General features: G+C 49.5%; 7 protein-coding genes across 7 annotated transcripts; 5 read left to right on the plus strand and 2 right to left on the minus strand.

Annotated features, from left to right (window-relative positions):
* Positions 1 to 42: 42 nt before the first annotated feature.
* Positions 43 to 1,134, plus strand: UA08_08316 (hypothetical protein; the record flags this gene model as incomplete). Its single annotated transcript, XM_020263226.1, has 5 exons — positions 43 to 89; positions 155 to 394; positions 454 to 574; positions 616 to 685; positions 734 to 1,134. The coding sequence occupies 5 exons, from the start codon at positions 43 to 45 to the stop codon at positions 1,132 to 1,134; spliced, it is 879 nt and encodes a 292-aa protein (XP_020116789.1).
* A 1,094-nt stretch (positions 1,135 to 2,228) lies between these two features.
* Positions 2,229 to 3,608, plus strand: UA08_08317 (WD repeat-containing protein jip5; the record flags this gene model as incomplete). The annotated part of the gene is made up of 2 exons (XM_020263227.1): positions 2,229 to 2,623; positions 2,714 to 3,608. 2 exons carry the CDS (start codon positions 2,229 to 2,231, stop codon positions 3,606 to 3,608), a joined length of 1,290 nt encoding a protein of 429 aa, XP_020116794.1.
* Positions 3,609 to 4,048: 440 nt separating this feature from the next.
* On the plus strand, positions 4,049 to 5,182 carry UA08_08318 (hypothetical protein; the record flags this gene model as incomplete). The annotated part of the gene is made up of 2 exons (XM_020263228.1): positions 4,049 to 4,574; positions 4,635 to 5,182. 2 exons carry the CDS (start codon positions 4,049 to 4,051, stop codon positions 5,180 to 5,182), a joined length of 1,074 nt encoding a protein of 357 aa, XP_020116793.1.
* Positions 5,183 to 5,603: 421 nt separating this feature from the next.
* UA08_08319 (Diphthamide biosynthesis protein 2) lies at positions 5,604 to 7,325 on the plus strand (the record flags this gene model as incomplete). The annotated part of the gene is made up of 1 exon (XM_020263229.1): positions 5,604 to 7,325. One exon carries the CDS (start codon positions 5,604 to 5,606, stop codon positions 7,323 to 7,325), a length of 1,722 nt encoding a protein of 573 aa, XP_020116627.1.
* Positions 7,326 to 7,804: 479 nt separating this feature from the next.
* On the plus strand, positions 7,805 to 10,543 carry UA08_08320 (hypothetical protein; the record flags this gene model as incomplete). The annotated part of the gene is made up of 1 exon (XM_020263230.1): positions 7,805 to 10,543. One exon carries the CDS (start codon positions 7,805 to 7,807, stop codon positions 10,541 to 10,543), a length of 2,739 nt encoding a protein of 912 aa, XP_020116628.1.
* A 599-nt stretch (positions 10,544 to 11,142) lies between these two features.
* Positions 11,143 to 12,864, minus strand: UA08_08321 (hypothetical protein; the record flags this gene model as incomplete). The annotated part of the gene is made up of 1 exon (XM_020263231.1): positions 11,143 to 12,864. One exon carries the CDS (start codon positions 12,862 to 12,864, stop codon positions 11,143 to 11,145), a length of 1,722 nt encoding a protein of 573 aa, XP_020116629.1.
* Positions 12,865 to 13,604: 740 nt separating this feature from the next.
* On the minus strand, positions 13,605 to 16,726 carry UA08_08322 (hypothetical protein; the record flags this gene model as incomplete). The annotated part of the gene is made up of 3 exons (XM_020263232.1): positions 13,605 to 16,390; positions 16,473 to 16,616; positions 16,669 to 16,726. 3 exons carry the CDS (start codon positions 16,724 to 16,726, stop codon positions 13,605 to 13,607), a joined length of 2,988 nt encoding a protein of 995 aa, XP_020116630.1.
* Between the last annotated feature and the right edge of the window lie 1,042 nt (positions 16,727 to 17,768).

A 17,768-nucleotide genomic window follows, 5' to 3' on the forward strand; every position in this document is an offset into this window, starting at 1 on the left:
TTTCTTCTATTGCTTCGTCCATTCTGCTTTAGGCGAATAGCTATGGAATCAAGGGTTTGGCTAATCACGGGCTGCTCTTCTGGATTTGGGTAAGTCCCTCTGGGTTCTAAACACGTGTGCCCTGCGCAGGATCTGTTTGTCTAACCATGAATAGAGAACAGTTCGTTCGACAGAATATTGCCCGCGGTGACAAAGTCATTGCTACTGGTCGTAACGCAGCCACAAAGCTGGCCCATCTGAAAGACACAGGTGCAGCAATTCTAGACCTGGACGTGACACTTCCCGAGGAGGATATCTTCTCCGTAATTCAAGAGGCACACAAAATCTACGGGAGAATCGACTTGCTGATCAACAACGCTGGCTATGTTGAAAGCGGCCCAATGGAAGAGCTGTCGTACGTCCCCTTCCATGCCCATGGCCATCGAATTCAGCCGAAGTAATAGTACATTATAGGATTGAAAGGATACAACGATGTCTAGAGACAAACTTTTTCGGTCCATTAAAAGTCACAAAAGCCATCCTCCCTTTGATGCGCGAGCAACGGTCTGGTATGGTCGCATTCATTGGGTCTATAGTAAGCAAATCTTCCGAATGGCAGGCTTTGCCTTTGCTTAGAACTGGCAGGGCGGGTGGTGCGGCCATCCTTCAGCAACAGCTTATTCTGCAACTAAATTTGCATTGGAAAGTAAGTCCATTCGTTTCAATTTTGGGGATAGATCTAACATTCTCACAGGTCTTACAGAATGCTTGCAAACAGAATTTGCCGCATTGTTTGACAATAGTGTACGATTCATCATCTTTGAGCCAGGCTATTTCCGTACTGAAGCTTTTTCGCACTCGAATGTTATTCATCTGCCCGCTAAGCTGCCCGAATACAAAGCTTTCTGTGAGCTAGTAGGACAGCACCAGCGTCAAATATACCACAACGAGAATGGCGATTCAGCCAAAGGGGTTGCCCGCATGATCGATGTTCTTACTAGCACTGGAATGGCAGCGGGAAAGGACCTACCACCACGCCTACCGTTGGGCACCGATAGCCTCGAAATGATACGGACCAAATGTCAAGCCACGCTTGAACTGTGTGATGAATGGGAAGATTTGATTGTTAGTACCGATGCGATGGCGGAGATTTAGGAATAAACGGAAATTCATGCGACTCAACCTCACTCTTGCAACAGTTAGCTGCATTGAAACAATTCTGGCTGACTTACTACCTATGTATGACTCGTCTACTTGTGAAATAAATCTGTAGATGCGTCTACATAAAGTGCTACCTAGGTTGTCAACCAGTGGGACATCCTTTACGAGCTGTTAGCGACTACCTACCTCTGTGCCAAATGAAATTTCTCATCTCAACGGTTTACCCATTGTACTAAGATTGAAATCCTAACTAGATGACTAACCAGTGTAAACATGTTTCAGCAGGGGGTTACTGCTCAGTACCTGAGGGGTGAGTACCTAAAGAGTATGCGGCTGCTGCATCTGGGGATCTCATTGGTCGGCCTCCGTATCATCCATGACTAATCTCGACTACCCTTTTTAGCAGCGTTCATGCTCTCTCATTCCACAGTGCCTGCCTCTCCCCCAACCCATGTCCCTACCTCTCTTATCAACGACTCCTGGGACTTTGACAGGGTACTTAAATCGGGAGCAGCGATGTACAATGTTGTTGAAAATTCGGGTGACGGAACTATGTCATGCGAACAATCTTATTCCTTGCCAAGCGGTCAAGCTTTTGAGGGAAACTGGCCATCAGCTTGCTCTTACGTTCTATTCTGGAGCACAACGACTGTTGTTCGCACGAACATTGTGATACCGAATCCTGACGATTAATAAGTTGAAATCATTAGATGGTTTGATCCGTACCCTCGATTCAAATGTCAACAGGATTTGTTGATGGAGATGTAGTCGCTGTCGCTCCTCTGCAGGCACGGTGGATGTCACCGTGACAACTGGCTTGACCACTATCACATCGCCAGGCACCCATTCATCACACAACATAGCACTGTATTGATCACAGCTACTCAAAGTCAGATAAAACAAACTAGACAATTCTGGGATGCTAAGGACGTTCTTTTTTGTGGGGTAGCCAAGCTAGCACTAACACTAACTAAGCTAAGCGGCGGTTGCCCTGACGGAAAGCTCCACCTTGAGGAAGGAAGGGAAAAATTATTCCAACTCCAAGAAATTTAACATCTCTGTTATGAACGGGCGCAGATAAAAAAAAAATGTCGTTCAACACATTCGAGACGTTATGCTCATTTCCCCTGAAGGCAGATCTATTTGCCCAGGCGATTCACCCGCAAGAACCAATTGTTTCGGTGGGTTTGAGCTCCGGCCATGTTGAGACATTTCGACTGCCTAGTGAGGAGAGCAATGACGATGGCGAAGAAGAAGACAATGATGAAGGGGAGGGGTCGTCGCGCCTGTCATCTACCAATGGAATGGGTCATATAGACACCATCTGGTCAACGCGCAGGCACAAGGGCAGCTGCAGGTGTTTAGGATTTGGCATTGGAGGCGAGACTCTCTATTCTGCCGGCACGGATGGCATTGTGAAGGCTGCAAAGGTCGAGAGTGGCGTGGTCGAGAATAAGATTGCGATTCCATTTGCGAAATCGAAGTAAGTATATTCGTACCGCATATTCATACACACTCAGAGTCCGATCAGAGAACGGCTCGACGCGTCTATGGAATATCTAACGATTCAAAGAAAATCGCCGACTAATGAAGTCGACTCTCCTTCCACTATTCACGCGCTTTCTCCTCAAACCCTCCTGCTGGCCACCGACTCGGGTGCCCTCCATGTTTACGATTTGCGTATCCCTTACTCTCCAAAATCCGCACGTCCCGAGCAGACATACCGACCTCATGATGACTACATTTCTTCCCTCACACCGCTACCGGCATCAGACACCAGCACTTCGGGATTTAGTAAACAATGGATTACGACGGGAGGCACGACGTTAGCCGCTACAGATCTACGAAAGGGCATCATCCGCCGCAGTGAAGATCAGGAGGAAGAGCTGATTTCCTCTGTTTACATCGGAGGCCTGCCCTCAAGTGGAACCAGTGTCGGGGAAAAAGTCATTGTCGGAGGTGCCTCGGGTGTCTTGACACTATGGGAAAAGGGCGTCTGGGACGATCAAGATGAACGAATCTATGTTGCACGAGAAGGTGGAGAGCATGAAGCCCTAGAGTCACTGGCAGTTGTTCCAGATGATGTTGGGTACGGAAAAATGGTTGCTGTTGGTCAGGCAGATGGCCAGGTTTCTTTAGTTTCGATCGGTCGCAACAAAGTCATGTCCCGATTGCGGCATGACGAGCTTGAGGGTGTCACTGCCGTTGGCTTCGATGTCGAAGGACGAATGGTTAGTGGCGGTGGTCAGATCGTCAAAGTCTGGGGTCCGAGCATATATAATGAAGGCCATACTTTGGCGGGTTCTGTGAGACATTTTGATGGCTCAAGCGATAGTGATGAAGATTACGATAGCGACGATTCTGACAGGGGACGAGATAGCAACAAATCACGCAAGAAAAGAAAGCGTGACAAGGGGAAGAGCCGCGACAGCGGACGGGAAGTTATGGCCTTTGCAGATCTAGACTGATTATCCTGTAACCAAGACATGGGATGGTCACAAAAGGGTTCTTGCGGCTTAGCATGGCATTGCGTGGCGTTCGAGGAGTCTTCTAAAATTGGTGGTCTATGCATTGCATTGTATACTATCCAGCAAGCACTTGACTTTCTGGTGGCCAACGCTTTACCAGCATTGGCACTGTATCTAGCAAAGACGTGTTGTACAATAGAAAATATCAGAAGCTTGCGGGTTGGTTCTTATGCCATTGGGGATGCGATGCGGGTCATCGGAAGAGAATACTTCCGCGGCAACCCCCACCGTGCGCTGGATGAAGCCGGATATAAACTGTAGCAAGCGCCTCTAGCAGTGCTAATCAGATGTGGAGGGTCAGCAGTGGGGATGAAGAGTATTATTCCTTCCTCTGCTTTTCTAATTGACTTCATCCAGACAGGTACACGGTCGAATTAGTGATGGAATCATTCGTGTACAGCGCAACCCCAGGACGGGTCATATTTGGCTCGGGGACACTTCAAAAACTGCCAGAGGAGACTGAAAGACTCAATATCTCTGCGCCGCTCCTCCTCTCCACGCCGCGGCAGGTTCACCTAGCGGAACGTGTAAAAGAAGTCCTCAATGGCAAGGTCGCCGGCATCTTTACCGAAGCTACAATGCATACGCCCACGAACGTGACTGAAAAAGCGCTGCAATATGCGCAAGATACAAAAGCAGATGCGGTCATCTCAATCGGTGGCGGAAGTACTGTTGGCTTGGGGAAAGCAATCAGCATTCGAACTGGCTTGTCGCATATCTGTGTCCCGACTACCTATGCTGGGAGCGAAATGACACCGATTCTGGGAGAGACAGCTGATAAAGTAAAGAAGACGAGGAGTGATCCGAAGATTCTTCCAGGAACTGTCATCTACGATGTTGATCTGACTATGACACTACCTGTAGCAACGAGTGCAACCAGTGGAGTGAATGCCATTGCTCATGCCGGTAAGTTTGAACGATTGAATTACTTTTCTCTCTTGGAGATTCTCTGACATCAAGTATCAGTGGAGGCGCTTTATGCACGCAATAGCAATCCTATAACAAACCTTCTCGCTATTGAAGGCACCAAAGCATTAGCAAGTTCTCTCCCGGAGATAGTCGAAAACCCATCCTCATCCTCAGCACGCTCCCAGGCACTCTACGGAGCTTGGCTGTGCGGTACATGTCTTGGAAGTGTGGGAATGTCCATACACCATAAACTCTGCCATACCCTCGGAGGCAGTTTCAATCTCCCGCATGCAGACACGCATACTGCCGTCCTCCCTCACGCCATATCGTATAATGCTCCTCGAATCCCAGAGGCAATGAAGAAACTAGCTGAAGCACTCCCAGAGAGTAATGGAGATGCCATCCACGGCTTGAATGTGCTTTTACTTAAGCTCAAGGTCAAGAGAGGTCTTAAGGACTTTGGCATGAAGGAGGAAGATATCGACAAAGCCGCTGATATCGCCGTTAGTAACCCTTACTGGAACCCCCGCGAGATAGAAAGAGCTCCGATACGCGAGCTGATTCGCAGAGTATGGGCTGGAGAGCCGGCGAGAGCCGATCTTTGAACTACTGTGTGATAGTTATGCAAATATAAAATAAATTTAGGCAAGCACAAAATCCTAACATATCCTTTCACAATGGAAAATGCACTGATTCACAATCACACCACAATCCTAATCACTTCTATTCAGCTGATTAAAGCCATGCTGGTAGACTTACACTTCTCCGCTAACCAGCTTATATGCCTAGGTAATTGCGCAAGATAGGGAGTAGTTATAGACAGTATGTCTGTGGGCTAAGGCTTACAACTATGGCGGTTACTGGGGCCTGAGGCAATAACCGCGATTCATGGCGGGGCCGCCCTATTAGACCCGCCGGATATATCTTTTTTCTCCGTCCAAAAATTTCCTAGATGAAGTCTACCCCGCCATCGCGATACCACCTCAGACGTGCATTCCAGGTTTTGGCAAGATTGTACCTGCAATAATGGAGTCAGCACCCATTCTTTCCACACCGGATACCCATCTGTTAGATGCTACAGAGCCTGTGGCACAACCGCAAAATTCAAGCCCCTCCCGTTCCGACGAAGAGCTTTCCATCATTTATGACATCGAGCGGACGTTGACTGAGATTCGGCAAAGCCGGTGGAAACGAATCGCCCTTCAATTTCCGGATGATATGCTCCCAGATGCTCCACGGGTATTTCAGCTTTTGACTCGGGGACTGCAGACAAAAGACACGAGATCTGGGAGTAGTAGTGGAAGCACGGAAGCTACAAATGGAGATTCGAATACAAGAGAGTCTAATGGCAGCCTTTCTGACAAGGCATCTCAGTTAACTCTGGAGGAAAATAGTCCGAAGGACGAGCGGCAGCCGAGGTTCTATATTCTCGCTGATACCTCGTACGGTACATGCTGTGTAGATGAGGTTGCTGCAGAGCATGTCGACGCGGAGGTTGTTGTACACTATGGACGAGCTTGTTTGTCTCCGACGTCAAGGTTACCTGTGATCTATGTCTTTACACATCGACCTCTACCGCTTGAGCCTCTTGTGAAAGCATTCAAACACACTTATACCGACCTCAGGGCGAAAATTATCATCGCAGCCGACGTGACATACACAGATCATACCCAAGAGGTTTATAATCGACTTGTGCAAGAAGGCTATACAAACCTCTTCGCAACCGATGTCGTGCACAACCCTTCATCTGCCATTCCGAATCGTACGGTGCCAGAATCCGTCAAAGAAAATCCCGACTCTTTAAGTGAATGGGAGTTATTCCACATCTCCGATCCGCCTACCGCGCTGCTGCTTACTCTCTCGTCGAAAGTTGCGACCATACATATATACCCTACAGATAATGTTGAGTCAGGACAGGATGTAAAGCCCCTCCCAGCGTCTACCGCAGCAGCTTTACGTCGGCGGTACGGTGTTTTGGTTTCATTGAGCACTGCGCCTATTTTTGGTATTCTAGTCAACACGTTGAGTGTCAAGAATTACCTTCATATTGTAGACCACGTGAGGAAGCAGATCGCCGCTGCAGGTAAGAAGAGTTACATGTTTGTCGTTGGCAAGCTCAATGCTGCAAAGGTTGCCAACTTCAGCGAAATTGATGGTTGGGTTGTCATTGGATGCTGGGAAAGTTCCTTGGTGGACAGTAAGGAATTCTGGAAGCCGGTGATAACCCCCTACGAGCTTGAGCTCGCCCTGCAAAGTGACGATACTCGGGTATGGAGTGGAGCGTGGAGAAGCGATTATCAGTCTGTTCTTGATACTTCTTCCGCGGCTTCTCCTGGTCCGACAGCTGAAGTGCACGAAGACGCAATGGCCGTCGAGAGCGAAACTCAAATTGGAGACATTGATGAGCAATCGGACTTGGAATCCGCGCCCCCAGAGTTCAATTTAAAGACTGGCCAGTTTGTCACCAACTCGCGCCCCATGCAAAGTCTAAGCAATGGCAACCATGCCCGTCCAGGAGCCAACAGCACAGCAGTGGCAAAAAGGGCAAAAGGCGACCTAGCTATGATTGGTAGCACAGTCTCTCCCGGCGCGGAGTTCTTACGTTCTCAAAGGACATGGAAGGGACTTGGAAGTGATTTCGAGATCAAGTATGAAGAAGACGAGGAGGCTGGCGGTTCGGCCGTCGTGGAAGGGCGCAGGGGCATTGCAAGGGGTTACGCTGTTGGCGGTTCTTCCGATCGTCACTGAACAACAGATGCATTGTTTAGTGTTAGATAGATAGATAGATAGATTGTAGATCATTGTGAAAATTCGCTATCAAAGTCGCACACTATCGCAAATATACTAAATCTGCCTTGGCATCACATGACATAGAAGATAGCTGCCCATCCGGGCTGGCCGCCTGAGGCCTCCGATTGAATTCTGCCAAGACGGCTCCACTGGCCCGGCGGCAGGCGCAGGCCCGCAACCAAAACCGCTTTGACAATCGACTGACAAGCGTGGACAGCCTCTGACCACTCCTCCACCTCCTCCTCCTTCCTCCTCCTCCTCTTCTTCCTTCATCCGACACGAATACGTCCTTGCCAGATGGCCTTCTCTGTCTCGCTTCTCACCATAAACGTCGCCTGAAAGCTCACCCTGCTTTCCATGATAATGCTGGCCGGTACAGCCATTTCCCCTCAGAGCCTCGTTCACCTCCGCATGTGTACATCCGGCCCTTCTCGACCATGAGTCTAGATTTTGAGAGCACTGGCTCCCAGCAGCCACCCCTAGGCAGCGTGTTCATGGAAAGATCATTTTCATCAGACACTCATATAGAGGACGATAATTTTAGTTTAGCCTCTTCTGACATCCAGCTATCTACATTCGAGCGGGTTTTCTCAACTCATGCGCCCATCTTCGAGTCCCTTCTTCTACAGATTCCTACAAACACCGTCTTTCAGCTATACCATATCTCCTCATACTTTCGCAACTTTCTACAGTCTTATCCAACAGCATGGAAATACCTATCCTTCCGCTTACTCTTCCCAACCGGCAACCAGACACGGCCGTGGCTGATGGGTAGCCCAGACCCCTCAGCCTCGCGCCAGTCACGGCCCTACGCCTTGGACCAGCTTCTCATGATGGTTGTCATGCCAATCAGTCCCTGCTTAAAGAGCCTAGAGCTTGACAACACCGCCGTATCTGGTCAGATACTCATTTCCACGGTCCTCCACTCCCGACGAGAAACGCTAGAGCATCTTTCTGTGCGCGGTTGCAAGAATGTCTCGCTCAAATACCACATCATTCCTTATCTCACTATGTATGGCCTGCAATTCGATGTAGATATGGGCAATAACACAAGCGGCTCTATGGCTAAGCAGAAGCTTGCTTTGAAGAGCCTCTACACTTACCGTTGCCGGCATCATCGACGCCGTCCTTACCTGGGATCCTCATTGGTGCGTCGTGACTCAGATGCAGAGCCAACACATGAGCTTGTAGGCCTCTGTCACAAGTTGGGAATATGGACCGATACGGCATGGTGCACGAGTCCGGCAGGCCGTTGCTTTCGTCGACGTGGATATGTCTCGATGAGAGTACCACATGGTGCTCCAGACGTTTGGGTTGTATTCGATCGATTGTGGAGATCAAAGAACTGGCTGGGCCCTTTGAACTGGAAAGGTGCACCAGATGGTAGGAAAGACGGGAGACTCTGGGAACAAGAAGAAACAGGATACCATGGTGAACCCTTGGGCACGGGAGATAGTCCTGGTGATAGTGATGGGAAATATACTCCTGCTCACTTACGTCACAGTCACAGGATCTTCGTTGACGATATTAAATGTGATAATTGTTCGGAACCTATAAGCGAGAGATGCGAGCAATGCAGCGTTATAATGCACTGTGTCGGTTGCCGAAAAACGCTCTGTGCAAGCTGCGCCTACAGCTATCCCTATGTCAAGGGCCCAGCTCCTTGGCTACCATCAAATTCAAACACCTCCCCCGAGACTTTATGGTGGGCACCAGGTGCCACCATCTCTCCATCTAATATGCATGACCCGGTGCCAGACGCAAATGTCAATAATCTTCAAAACCCTATAGCTTCTGCTCAATATCCAAATTTGAAGTTTCACTGGTGCTGTACAGAGCCGGTCTTTTCAGGCGGGGGAGGCATCAGCATAGGAACAACAACGCGCGAAGTTGATGTGGTTCGGGCAGCACCTCTACCGAGAGGTAGCGGATGGGAAGACCCTGAGTTCGCGGCGTATTTGTGGGATCAGAATACAGAAATCTCTTCAGAAACCTGTCCACCTGAAGGGCTACAACAGTTACTTGGACCGTTAAACCGCCCATTTATGGCCTCTCCCCGCAATCTATGTGATGAATGCTATAATTCACACCAGTGGAAGGTACAGTGCAAGAGCTGCTCGAAACCACTTTGCAAAGAACATGACCTTAGAGGATTACGTCTTCGTATATGTGGGTATAGAGAACTTGCTGTCGAGAAAGTAGCATTGCAGAGTCACCGAGCTTCTGCTTTTGGAAAAACGAACAGCTCAGTTCTTCTATCTAAAAACGCTGGGCCGTCAATCAGACCACGCGTAAACAATGCTGCTACTACTCTCATATCGCAGTTGCAATCGCAAGGGTTGACACCGAGTATGGATAGAGACTCGCCTTCTGCTTCAAGCAGTGTGGCTGGGGACAATGCTGGGCATGGGGGGAACGAGATGAACCCTGCAGCGCTTCAAGACTTTATAAGAGCCCGCGGGCAAGTGGAAGGAAGTTCGAGAATTGGGCGACGAGTCGGGCGCAGTCGATCACCAACCTACTCTAGCTTGTCACGCTCATCGTCGCGCTCATCTGTATACTACGATGCTTCTGCTGAGGTTACAAAGTGGCAAGGCTGTCGGTCGTACTTTTGCCCTCAATACAGGCCCGTTGGAGACCAACGTCAGCGCTGTCCGAGTGTTTTGCGAGAATGCACAAACTGCGGGATTAATGTGTGCCAAGATTGTGTTAACAACAACCCTCCATGTTCATGCTCTTACTGCGACGTCAATTACTTGTGTCCGAACTGTCTAAAAATAAGAGAGGAAGATGGCACGTGTCGACGGGTAGAAGAAGAGAGAGCAAGGAAAGAGGAGAGATGGAAGCGGGATATGGAAATGCTGGAAGAAATCCTGGACAGAAAGCTTGCCAACGAAGTGGCTGAGTTTGCCGGGGATTTCATGGATCTGGTTTCAGAAAATACGCGTTCGAATAATATATTCAATGATTTTCAGCGTTCATTGAATCGGTTATCTGCAATCAATCAACGCCACCTCGCTCACGACCAATATCACCATGCTCAACCCGCGGCTTTATTCCACCCTCACAGTGGAGGCGATTTAGCACAGGCTGATCACAACCATCTCGCTGCATTTGAGCACAACTCGGATGAGGATCTCTTTAATGATGATATTGTCACCCCGATTGCCGACTAAACACGAGCAACACAAGCAAGTATCCAATCTTCAAACATCCGCATTTCAAATCGCATCTAGGCGTACACCAACATAGAAAACAGGCATAGGTTGGCAGCAAGCATGATTTCCTTTCTTTCCCTCTTTTAAATGTCGATTATATTTATAAGATCTGATTGTGATGATTATTTATTGGAAAGTCTGCAGGCAGTTTTCTTTGAATTATCTTCTGATTTGATTGTTTTCTTTCCCCCTTTCATTCTCCTTTCATGTTCATTGCGACTAATATGATTATATATCAATTTATGCGAAGAACGGCGTTTCCTTTGATTATGTGTGACTGATATTTCGTGTCTTGCTATTTTCACCTTGCATTGAATCATTTTTCCTTTTCCTCTTTTTTTATCTGACGAAAGGCTGGCTTGTTAGTTGCATCGATCAATGATATCCCGAATTTTTTAATTTGCCAAAAAAGAAATCATACTTGTATAGATGAATTTTAGGGATAAGGTAAAAAGTGCATGATTACACAGGGCGAAAAGGTATTTAGATATATACACGCATTTGTACAAAAAGTAGATTCAAGAGAGAGAAAGAAAAAAAAAAAGAGGACCAATTGTCTAGCTCTTTCTAGCCTCATTCCTCTTCCCACCACCTCCTCTCGAAGGCCAAAAAGCCAACTCCAAAACGCGCAGAATTGTCACAATCCCCAATCCAATCAGACACGCAAACGCTAACCCGTGAACAGCCCACCAGATATGCTGAACACCTGCAGGACACATCTGGATTTCGTACTGCCATTGATTGACCGCAGGATCGGAATCGAACCAGAGCGAGAGCAGGGCTGCGTTGCCGTCGTATTGGCCCATCATTGAGCGCATGGTAACTTCGCGGATGGAAGGGTTAGGTGTTGGAGGGTAGTGGTGGTGGTGGTAGCGCGTGGCATCCCAGTGATATGATTCAGAGTGTTTCGCATCAAGTGCATCGCTATCATCGGTGCGGTTGATGAAATGGATAACATCGCAGCCCTCATGGTCGTGTCCTGTCAGAATGAGGCCGCGGCGACCCTGCCCATTGGCCGGCGACGAGTGCGAATCTGCACTCATGCCAAAAATACCCTCAAGAATCGCATTGGTACTGACGTATTCACTTAGATGATTCTGTTCGCGAAGGCCGCCTTTTCGGAACCGCGAGGCTGGGTTATTGTTGGTGCCGTCATCGTGGTCGAAAAATGTAAAGTAGGGACCGTCGACACAGACTCCTTCGCGCTTGTGCAGAGGTACATGTGTCAGAAGAAGAGTGAATGAGGTCTGGTCCTCGACTGGGTGTGATCTGTGGTTGAGAATATCGTTGATGTATGCGTAGCTGTCAGATTGGATGTCTTGGTCGAACGGCGGGCCGTCAAGAGTCAAGTCATTCAAATTTATAATGTGGAGGGTAGGTCGTGTCTGGGTATTGCTGTCTTCTTCTTGTTTCCCGCCCTCGAGAGGAGGATGTACAAATCTGATGTCCCAATTGGCACGGCCAAAGGCTTGCTCGAAACGCTCCAGTCGTCGCTTGGATACGTCGCCAGCGTATCCGATATCGTGGTTTCCGGCAATGTTGATGATTCTATTTGCCCAGGAAGAATTGTATCGCTGCAGGGTTTCCAGGTTTTCATCCTCGCCGTGGGATATGGTTATATCATCATTGACCCTCTCACCATCGCGAAACACACGATTCCAGTACCTCCATGCGCGATTCTCAAACTCCTCATCATTCACCCATTGACTTCCGATCAAGTCGCCCAACACCGTGACGTGCGTCGGCCGACTCCACCACGACAGCGTTCTGTAGATATGCGCCAGGTAATAATCATTGCCCAGTAGATCCAGACGTTTTCGAGCAGCCCGGAAAGCCGAGGGGAAATCTTCAAAAGCAATTGTATGCGCAACATCTTTCAAGGTTTGAGTATTGAACGAGCTAGACCGTAACGTTGCCCAATGCCGGCGTAAGCGCGGAACGAACTCGTCATCTGGAGATGGCAGGGAGCTGTCGCCTTCAATCTGAGGATCAGCGAGGACTAGAAGACGGAATATGGCAGGCTCAGAAGAGTTGTTATGGGGCGGGAACTGAGGGAGTATTGGCATGGAGCTGCTCCAAGCGGCGGCATGCTGGAAAAGGGTGTTTACCACGCCATTCCTCACCCATTGCGACGCGCTGTCATTTGCAGTATTTGTTGCTGGAACGGGAAATGCGCATCCCTGCAGAACGGGGTATAAGTATAGAGAGATCGCGGAGGTCAGGGACAGAGGAAGCAGGATGGTGAACAGGATCCTCTGGAGGACGAGACGGAGGGACATTGAGCCAAGGATGGTTGTTCGGAGCGCGTCATGAATTCGATTCTTTTATATATAATCAAAATGTAGAGAGTTGAGACGGACAGCCAACATCGTTGCTCCGTGTGTCTTTGTTTTGCAGAGCTGTACAGAGTAACGAAGTTGGCCAGAAAGTGAAGCTACCCGCAGTCAATCAACTTCCGCCCGCACCACGTTTGAGTTAATACTGCTTGATATATAGCTACGATAATAACTCTCGCGGCGAAGCTGATCAATTGAAAAATAATTAAATGTATTAAGAGATAAGTATGCAGGAAACTTCGTTTTACACGAGCTCAATCACAGAAACAGCATGTCAACTAATACTAACATAATATTACCTGTCTTAGAATCTCAACAAGCATAACGTCCGCAGGCATTGGGCTCGTCATATTTCCTCATATATTTGTGCATGATGAATAAATGCGAGAAAAAAGCCGTGTAAGATGAAAATAGAATAAAAAGTGCAATAGTCCAAACGAAGGGGGGGGTATATCTGAGAGGTACAGGAAGGGAAGGGCAAAACGCTGAAAAGAGAATTATTACCACGCCACATGTATTTATCGCCATATAATTCATGGTATGCCGGCGCAGCAGTCGAGAGAATAGAAAGTCATGGGGGAAAAAACATCAAAAGGGGGGAAGGAAAGCGAAGGTGGAAAACAAATCATCAGAGGAGTTGGAGGTAGCTCATACCACCGTGGTAATAGGCACGGCTTCTATTTTCACGACAAGGATTCTGCAGCCGGTGCTAGCTGAGGCTCAATCTTGCCAATTTCCTTAGCAAGACTATCGTCTTCTTGAGGGGCCTCAGCACTGACAGCGGGTTTCTCCAGGCTCAACCCTTGGATCTTCAAGCCGCTATCGTCAACTTGCTCCTCTTCGGCCTTGTTTTCTTCTTCTTTTCCTGCTTCTTTGTTTTCAGGGACGACAGGGGGTTCTAATTCCATCAAGGCGGGAGGTCGCTGGTTCATCAACCGTGCCTGTTTCAGACTGATTGTTTTCTGTTTATTGGTCGTCTCAACAGGCATACTTGGGTCGCGATCAATAGTAGCTTTCATTAAAGCCGCCATCCAAAGACGTCCTTCTTTGATGCTATCCACTTGGAAGTAGTGGATCGTAGGCTTGGTAAATTGGACGGTACGAGACATTCCGCTCTTCGGGGGCACCAACTTGAAGATAAAAGGACTTTCCGATGACTTTTTAACGTCAACAGGGCCGCGCGAGTTCTCCGTTGGAGACTTCATTGATCCCCCCGGCGAGGTAGGTGAAGCCTTGGCACCTGTGATTGTCGCGTGAAGGGCGGTCAGTGGATCATTATCGGCTCGCAACACGCGGTGCGCTGTTATATCGATAAGGCCTCGTTCTTCCGTATCGTTGTCCGAGTAGTAATATGACAAGCGTCGGCCGCGGAGCACAAACAACCGTGGTTTCCAAGTCGCCATCAAGTTGGCCGAACGCTTTTTCATCCAACCACTATAATCGCAGCCCACCATCTGTTCTTGCGGGGTCTTCTTCTCCAAGCCACGCATATACGCACTGGTGTGCTTCTTCGTTTTGCTGCTAGCCTTGGACGGCATTCGGGGTCTGGATAGGGGCATTATGCCGTCAACAGCCTTGCCTGAGCCGTCAGTGCTATGCCGTTCTGAGCTTTTGGAAGTTGCCGACGGTGTTGTAGAGCCAGTTCTACCCAGGCCGAAAGAAGCAAAATCTCTCACAGGTGACAACGGCGGTGGTTCTTGATTATTAGGAGCTCCGTTTGTACCGTCTGATGTCGTGCGAAGTCCAACGGCACGGCGAAATTTAGGAGCGACGCTGCGAATGTGTGGAAAGGGCACTGGAGAAGAACGACCAGTTGTTTCCATATCGTTTCTTCCAGCAAATGGGGAGAAAGAAGGCGGCGTGCCACTAATTTGCCCGTCAAGACCTGTCACGGCAGGAAGTCCTGAAGCAGGATCGGTAAGTTGACTCCCGGCGCTTCGAACTCGACCTTTCACAGAGCTGTTATGGTAAATCTTGGATGCGGCAGACACGCGGGTGACTGAATCCTGGATGGAACCGTTGCTCCCAAGTCGCGAATGTCTGCGATTAGAAGAATGTTCTTCGATGTAACTCGACTGTCTTGAATGGTTGGCACTTCCCACGGCTGACTCACGCTTCCGCAACAACTTTCGGGTTCGACGTGTCTCTATTTCGCCGCCAGAAAAGTAGCCACGATCAACATTGTCGGGGGCAGTGCCAATACCGGGGGGATTTTCCGGCATATCCGCCTTTTCTAAGAAATTTTGTTGGAGAATCATATCCTCATCCGTGGCCTCTGTAGCGGTCCCGGGTCGACTGGGAAAGGACTGAATGCCGTTCGTCATAGTCCAGCCCCGGTCAAAGGAGCCTTTCTTATGATGACCGACACTGGACTGGCCGAGATAAGGAGATCGGCTAGTTGAATCCATTGACGAGTGACGACGAGTATGATTGAATTCACGGATGGAGGCTGCTGAAGGACGAGTAGTTGGCTCACGGGCAAATGCATTCCCAGCCGTAGGCGAGCTGGGACTACCTTGAACTAATGATGACATCCGTCGAGGCGCTATTCCAGTGCTGGGTCGCTTGTCCCCAGAAAAGCTTGGAATGCGAGGTAGAAAAGACGTATTCTGTCCGGCGCGACTAGAGGATCGCTCAGGCTCTTCGGCAGAGAAAAAACCACTGGACATTGAGCCAGACGGTTGCTGTTTAACGCCCTTAACCTGTTCTTGAAAGCCCTTAATCTTGTGCCAGGTCTTCAACCTCCTTCCCATGACACCAAAATCAAACTCCTTCATTAGCAAGAATTCTTGACCCATCTCCAGGAGCACATCACCAGTGATTTCTTGCTCTTGGAAGATATCACAATGGTGACTTTCAACACCGAGGCCCCGTAGGTAACGAGCTGTCTCAACATGATCCCACCCGCGCACGCTTTTTTCTGTAGGATGGCCGCCTTCCTCTTCATCGGTCTCATGGCCATTGATGTATGAAAGACGATGACCAACGTGGCTGCTGTATTCGCTCCCGGAATCGGTGACAGCTTTGGATTCCTGGGTGACACTGTGACGAGGAGTATTAAGATCTGTGATGTGTTCGTCAATGACGCTCAGGGTTTCGTTCATCACAGGAGACTCTCCTCCATTCAGATGATTGCCAAGAGTCTGGGTGATGGTACGCTGGATAGAGTTCGCAAGCGAGGGCGACGAGGGAAGCGGGCTTGAAGTTGAGCGTTGCGGTTGGTTAAGGACAGGGGAAGCGCCTGGGCCCATATTGTCCATATTGGGCTTTGAGGTCTCGGAGACGCTGACACGTCGAGAAGCTTGCGGGGTTGTTTCGCCTTTTGGTTCAATTTCGGCAGGCGATGCAGTAATGTCGTCGACACTCACAACGGCGCTACTAGTCGTGGTGCTTGTTGCCTCGGATGACGTGGTGGACGAAGCGGTCGCGGGCCGTCGAATATTCAGCCTGGGAGGAAGGGTGGTGTAAACTGTGAGGGGAAAGAGTCAGCTGCCATTTGCCATTGTCGCGAAACAGAACAGGGAGCAGCTGCAATGGGGTGGGAAAGATACCTCCTGGAAAAAGGCCAGTCTTGCCGGACGAGGTGTGCTTGCCCAAATACCATCCATCACCGAAGCCCTCGTCCAACTCTACCAATTCAACCTTGTCGCCACGCCGCAAGGTCAGCTCGTCCTCCCCGCGAGCATCAAAATTATCTACAGGCGCGTTAGAAAACAGTAGGTTGCGATTGAACATGTTGGGACGTACGAATGACAAGTAGAAAGTCGCCGGGGCGGGCCTGGCGGGACAGAGGTGTTTGGGCCATGACGGAAGCCTTTCTCCCAACGGGATGCTACCGCGATCGACGGGATCAGTGAGGGAAGAATTGCACAGCGGCCAGAAGTCGGATGGCAGGAATGAAGAGCAACATGGAGCAAGCAGGTGTTGTGACGAATTTCCGGAAGGAGGAAGAGGAAGCCGGGTTCGGACAGAAAGGAGGAGAGTAGAGGGAGAGAGAGAGAGAGAGGATGAGCGGATCCGAAGGCGGTGGCGCTGGCAGCACAGAAGCAGCGACAGCAACGACCGCGGGGCTGCTGCCGACCGCCCCCAGCACAACACAGCACGCAGCACAGCACAGCACAGCAGACCTGGAAGCCCGAGACCAGAGGTATGTGTGCTTGCAGAGCGCTCGGTGACAACAGGAAAAGCAGTGGTGAAGCACATGCAAAGCCACAAATGCAGAAGAGAGCAGCTCTTTCTACGCCTGTCCGAATCCGGCAATTCTACGAGTGAAGCATCCGGAGTATATTGTGCAGGCCTTGTCCCATGCCATGGCGATAGAAGTCTCCGGCTTGAAAGGAGCGCCTGCTCTGCCTCGCGCTCCGACGTCTTTATCAGGCTGAATTCATCGCATGCTAACTGGGACTATTGCGTTTAGCAGCTCGACGGGCAGCAGGCCGTGTCCAATCAACCGCACTATCAGACAGCCAGAGCTAATCCATAGTCCGATACGACATGGCATATTAACAATTCAGCATAGCTAGCTATATCAGTATCTTGATCCTACAAGGCTACTGTTCTGGCGCCAATGTGACGCGGGCTGCAGCGATTTGGCCGCCCCTGCCAGCAAGGCTCATGCTGTTGTTCTGGTTCCCCGAAGTAGGCAATTAGTAGACTGACTAACTACCCCAAGTAGTGCCATGCATGGGATGGGAGTGAGCACAAAGAGGACGGTCTTTGTCCGCTTTTCTTCGTTCGTTCGTTCGTTCGTTCGTTCATTAGTGCTATTCCATTCCTGACCTGCAGCTGCAATAGGCTGGTAGTTACCGCAGGCTCATTGATGCATAGAACGAGCCGATGCGCCAGAC

This window comes from Talaromyces atroroseus (genome assembly GCF_001907595.1).
Source record: "Talaromyces atroroseus strain IBT 11181 chromosome Unknown scaffold_13, whole genome shotgun sequence".
In the NCBI taxonomy this organism is placed as follows: Eukaryota; Fungi; Ascomycota; class Eurotiomycetes; order Eurotiales; family Trichocomaceae; genus Talaromyces; species Talaromyces atroroseus.